This window comes from Temnothorax curvispinosus, unplaced genomic scaffold, assembly GCF_003070985.1.
Source record: "Temnothorax curvispinosus isolate PA1 unplaced genomic scaffold, ASM307098v1 QBEX01003436.1, whole genome shotgun sequence".
NCBI lineage: Eukaryota > Metazoa > Arthropoda > Insecta > Hymenoptera > Formicidae > Temnothorax > Temnothorax curvispinosus.
The window spans coordinates 8087-11980 of record NW_020213216.1 but is presented as its reverse complement, the minus strand read 5'-3'; the positions used below and the strand labels follow the sequence as shown (position 1 = coordinate 11980).

At 53.3% G+C, this 3894-nt stretch overlaps 1 protein-coding gene across 1 annotated transcript; it reads left to right on the top strand.

Annotated features, from left to right (window-relative positions):
* The first annotated feature begins 207 nt into the window (after window positions 1-207).
* On the top strand, window positions 208-609 carry LOC112452538. The gene has a single exon (XM_025012812.1). It carries the CDS (start codon window positions 208-210, stop codon window positions 607-609), a length of 402 nt encoding a protein of 133 aa, XP_024868580.1.
* The last annotated feature ends 3285 nt before the right edge of the window (window positions 610-3894 follow it).

Genomic DNA, 3894 nt, shown 5'->3' with positions numbered 1-3894 from the left:
AACTGTGCGCCATCAAAATGTGTCCAAACGAACTGTGCGCAATTGAAACGTGTCTAATCGAACGGTGCGCGACGTTATGTGTCCAATAGCACTATGTGCAATTGCAACGTGCGCAATTGTACTGTGCGCCAGTGAAGGCTTCTCCAGATGGACTCGCTGCCGCGCCTCTTGTCGAATTACAATCGTCGCAAACACAGAACGATCCGAATGCGTCCGGCGGACGTGACGCCCACCGTCGCCGAAAAACTGCTGCGCACGGTGTACAGTCGCGCGAAGATAGCCGCGCCGGCGAAATTTCGAGTCGGCGATCCGGTGCGCGTGAGCAAATTCAAAACGATCTTCGAAAAAGGCTACACTCCCAATTGGACCACCGAGATCTTTCGCATAGCCAAAGTACAAAGGACCAATCCCGTTACGTATCTGTTGAAAGACGTTCGCGGAGAAGCGATAGCCGGAGGATTCTACGAACACGAGTTGCTGCGCGTCTCCAATCCCGACGTCTATCTCGTGGAAAAAGTCCTGCGCAAGCGCGGCAATCGAGCGTTCGTGAAGTGGCTGGGAATGGACAGTTCGCACAATTCGTTGATAGATAAAGCGTCTGTGTTGTAAAAAAAAATACTTAGACATTCGTTGAAACGCGCAACGTTTATTTTATTGTCAATAAAAGTTTACACATTCGTCGATTTGTTTCTTACGTGTTATTGATTTTTACGATAAATCAATTTTTAAAGCGTACAATATTTTTTCCCCCTTTTTTTACAACGGTATTTTGTAATGTCCCCACGGAAGCGTCTCCTCGCCGTTCGACGTCACGTATCGCTTGTCGTCGTGCGGACTGAGGGCTAGTTTTTGCTCCGACACGGTGCTAACCTCGTGCAGCGTCGAGCGTATGCACGACTGGCGCGTCTTCAGCTCGCGCGCGTTCCGCAGGCACGCCACGTAATCCTCGAACGTGATCCTCTTCGCGACTACGTTTCTCTTGACGCCCTTTATTCTCTTGGTGTCGTCGCGTCCGAGTACCTACAAGGTACTTACAAAGTGTACATCTTCGCTCTGAAGCCCACGAACTCCGTCATGATCGCGCCGTTGTTCTCGTCCTTCATCAAACCGGGCACCTTCTTGTTGGCCTTCTTGGCATACCGTGCGCGTTGTTCTCCGCGTAATCGCTCGTGTCGAACCTGTGCACGTCGCGTTTCATACGCTCGTACGCGTCTTCGCACTCCAGCGAATAGATCAAACTGTCCGTATCCGTGTAGGCAATTTGACAACGGTCGCGATAGAGCGGCACCATGTAGTCGTAGTGAAACTCGTAGAGACGCGTCTTGGATATCTCGAGAATAGACATACCCACGTAGATCGGCTTGTTGAATTTTACCTCGAGCCTTCGCAGCTCGATCGCCACCAGATTCTCCGAGAAGACGCTCCTGCTGTGAAAGTACGGCTTAGCGATCAACGCCTCCGCGCCGTATCTCCCGTCCCATCGCGTCACGAGACGCACGTCCACGTGATCACGCACGTTCTCCATAGTCTTGCCGAAGACGGCGTTGTTCATTAGTTTGTACAAATTCCGTTCGAACTCGTTGCTCGCGCGCGTCCTAAGCGCGGTGTTCAGCTCGATGTAAACGCGAAGCCACGGCGACTGGGCAAATCGCAGAACGCGACGAACGCGCGTCAGACGCATACCTAGTCGCAGACATTGCTGCAGGTTTCGATAGTGCGTCACGTAGCGCGATTTGTCGTAGAGAGTGGCGAGCAGTTTCTCCTGTCGCTTGCCAGGCGGTTTGTCGCGCGTCGGGCACAACGGCAGATCCGCGTGGGCGTCGTGCAGGTCCCGCGGATACTCGAGATCCACCTCCAAAATATAACCGACGTCGCTGTCCGCCGGCACGGTCGTCGCGTCGAAATTCTCAGGGTCGTCGAGCCACTGGAAATTCGCGTAGGGCAACGATTCGCTCATAGCCCAGCCGTACAGATTGTTCACGTCGTAATACATGAGATACGTAGTGGGTTAGGACGAGTCGTGCGTCGGTACGTGCCTGTTGTTGGCTCGCGCGTACCTGAGCGAACATTGACTGGGTCCGCCGCGTATTCCGCGTTCCACGAACAGCACCATGTCGATGTCGGTGAGCAGCTCGAAACGCACGCCGGTGTACCTCAGCATGGCGTCCCACGTGTACCCCGGCAACGTGTAGTAATGCGCGGGATCGAGCCCGTAACTCGCCGAACACGCGTCCCGAAAATTTTCAAATATATCCGCCAGAAGAAGCACGTCGGTCTTGAGATACAGATCGCTGTACTCGCCGAAATCTCGCACGCGAAAACGTCGCCAGATCCTCGTCGCGTGCTCGTAGTCGATTTTGCTCGCGGTCTCGTCGGTCAGGGAGCTGTAAAAGGCCTCGCGTGGCGGAAGCTCGGTATCCCGCAGTTTGTCCGCGCCGTCGACGTACTCATACGGAAACACTCCCTCGCGAGTGAGCAGATCGAGATCCTCCGCGCTCAAATCCGCGTACTCCGAACGCGTGATTCTCAGCTTGTCCTTGTTCAGATAGGACGCCAGGGTTTCGATACTCGCCGCTAAAAATTTATACGAGTCCACGAATCGAAGCTTCACGTACCGATCCCATTTCCCGTCCGTCTGCGTCTCTTTAACGGTCTTCGAGAAAGATATGTAGCTTTCTTTCGTGAGCGGCAGCAGATCGACCCCGTCCTCGAAATCGTTCGCGATTTTCTCGACGACGAAGTGCGCGTCGTAACCCGACAGATTGTGAAAAAACACGGGAATCGCGTAAACGTTTCTGTAATTCAGATTGCAACGAGAATGCGCCGGACCTCTGTAACGTCCGGTTAGGTGACAGTGATCCCGCACACGCTTGTCCTCCGGTTGAAACGGTTTCCCGCACACGTGACAATGAGTCGCGAGCAGAAATTCGCTTTTCTCGTCCTCCGTAAGTTCCACCATCGCTATATTGGTGGAAAATTTATTCTGAACGCGATGCGTGAAAAGGCGAAGCTCGTTCACGAACCACGAAATCCTCGCCATGACGATATCTGTACGCGGACGCGGTATCGTCGTAGGTGCAGCACAGATAGTAGCCCAGGCTGAACGGTACGTGACGCTGATAAGCGTATCTTTCCGTTCTCGGGCCCCCCTCGACGTTTTCCCTCTCCCGTCGTTCGAGAAGACACTCCAGATCCGCGTACACCACGAAGGGAAGTTGCTCCTTTCTGTCGTGATTGTCGAAAGACAGCCACTTGTCGCACTCGTTCGGGAGAACGACGGCGCAGTCGTTCATTCGGCCGCAGTCGACGCTGTGGGCGGCCAACTTATCGCGCGTATAGAAATAGTGTAGACATCTGCGAAATAACATACGAGCGATTACTGTGCGTATGTAAAAAAAAATAACGCCTCGTCTTTTCCTTGTTCCTCGTGTTTTTTTTCATTTTATTTCATTTCTTTTACCTACCGATCGCAAACGTGCTTCGCGCACCGTTTCGCGGTCAATTGCAAATTCACCAATCGCGACAGATTCTTTATCCAGGCGAAATGGCCCCTGTTGACGCCGCGCAGCGTATCGCGCAGATACAGCAGATTTACGTGCCTGTCCTTCTTATCGTCGGTCAACCGCAGAGGCACGATCGCGTTGTCGTCGGCGCCCCGGCCGAACTTAGCTTTCTTTTCAATTCTTTCCCGAGTTGTAAACACGTTGATCGATACGTCGTTCTGACGTTCGAATTTTCCGATCTTTTTCAGATCTATGGGAAAATCGATCCCGTCGAGATTCAGCACCGTCGCGTAATCGGGATACAAGCCGCATCGTTCCGCGTTGTGCTTGGCGGGATACAGAGCTGCGACCACCGCGCGCGCCAAACACGCGTCGTTCTCCGATCGCACGT

What these genes read in the sequence shown, in the direction of transcription:
- LOC112452538 (XM_025012812.1), top strand. Translation starts at nt 208, where the DNA reads ATGCGTCCGGCGGACGTGACGCCCACCGTCGCCGAAAAACTGCTGCGC.